General features: G+C 43.2%; 2 protein-coding genes across 4 annotated transcripts in view; both read right to left on the bottom strand.

Moving 5' to 3' along the window:
- Window positions 1-644, bottom strand: part of LOC109392558 (protocadherin alpha-13-like) — a 9,860-nt gene extending 9,216 nt beyond the window's left edge. Inside the window, exon 1 of the mRNA XM_019661124.1 lies at window positions 37-644. Within this exon, the coding sequence (XP_019516669.1) occupies window positions 37-270 (234 nt within the window). The 5' untranslated portion in view covers window positions 271-644. The remainder of the gene's footprint in view (window positions 1-36) is intronic.
- LOC109393433 (protocadherin alpha-C2) overlaps window positions 1-1,238 on the bottom strand; it is a 186,654-nt gene that overhangs the window by 115,322 nt on the left and 70,094 nt on the right. The gene's annotated exons all lie outside the window — the stretch shown is intronic.

Here is a 1,238-nt window from a genome sequence, read left to right as displayed (position 1 = left end):
GATCCGAGAATTCACAAACAAAATGCCATTCTGCAGATTTACCTCCAGAAGGTCCCCGCGGCCTTTGGACGCCACCCGGAACAGGCGCGGCACCAGCTCCGCCAGTTCCAGCCCCAGGTCCTGCGCGATGCGGCCCACGAAGGTGCCGTGTTTGGCCTCCTCGGCGACCGAGTAGTGGACCTGTCCACTCCCAGTCTCCCAGACTGCAAGGAGCAGAAGCGAGAGCAGCAGGCAGCAGGCTCCTGGTCTTCCTCGCCAGGAAATCACCATCGCAGATAAGGAGATTTTTGAGGTAGGAATGTCTGTTTTAAGGGATCGGTTGCCTGTGAACCTTTATGAGTAGTCTCCCTGTGCTGTAAGTACCGTATGTTTAGTAAATTTTACCCAGAATTCCAGTTGAGATGGAGTCGACCCTATTCTGTGAATTGTTGGAATCTGGGCGCGGATTCCTTTTCACTTTTTGAGCGTACAGCGACATCATGTGACTGATTTTGTATGTACAAGAAAGGTCCTGATCTTTTTTGGTTTAACCACTTCCCACGTCACTTTAAATTGTTTCGACTTTTGGATATTTTCATGGATCATTTGTAAATGCTTATTGTTTAACATATAATCTTAGTGACAAAGGACACATACTTCTATTATACTGCAGTTTGTAAAACCATTCTGCTTCAAAGTCTATAATAAAATAATCATTGAAATACAGTATGTCAGAGGCTATTGTTTAGCTACCATGGAGAATAAAATAAAGAATAATATACATCACTCCTGCCTCTGTATTGCCTACAATTCACACTTGTAATGACTTTTATCTTACAGAAGCATTTCACTGCAGAACTTTAAGAGAAAGTAAAGCACTCCTTCATTTGGTAAAGGAAAAGAAAGTAAATATTTCATTCATATAAATTATTGATAAATCTGGTGAATATTAGAATTCATCATAAATATGGAAGATGCCATTGTTTTTGGTTCCTCGATGATGAGACAAATAGATTTAAACGGAGCAAGCTTGTAGGCTAACAGGAGTGACCTTAAACATTAACCGCTTGGCTCTGACTCCCCTGGCTGGCACTGCACCTACAAGCTGACAAGCACCTACATCCATCATAGGTGAGAACAGAACAGTTCCCAGTCTCAACAGTAACCCCCTGCAAGCTGACATCCATCATAGATGGGAACAGGACAGTTCCCAGGAGAAGAAAATTGTAATGGCAGTCCACCTGCAAACTGACAAGCAG

The sequence above is a fragment of the Hipposideros armiger genome, unplaced genomic scaffold (genome assembly GCF_001890085.2).
Source record: "Hipposideros armiger isolate ML-2016 unplaced genomic scaffold, ASM189008v1 scaffold_11, whole genome shotgun sequence".
NCBI classification, from domain to species: Eukaryota; Metazoa; Chordata; class Mammalia; order Chiroptera; family Hipposideridae; genus Hipposideros; species Hipposideros armiger.
This window is presented reverse-complemented; position numbering and strand designations above follow the sequence as displayed.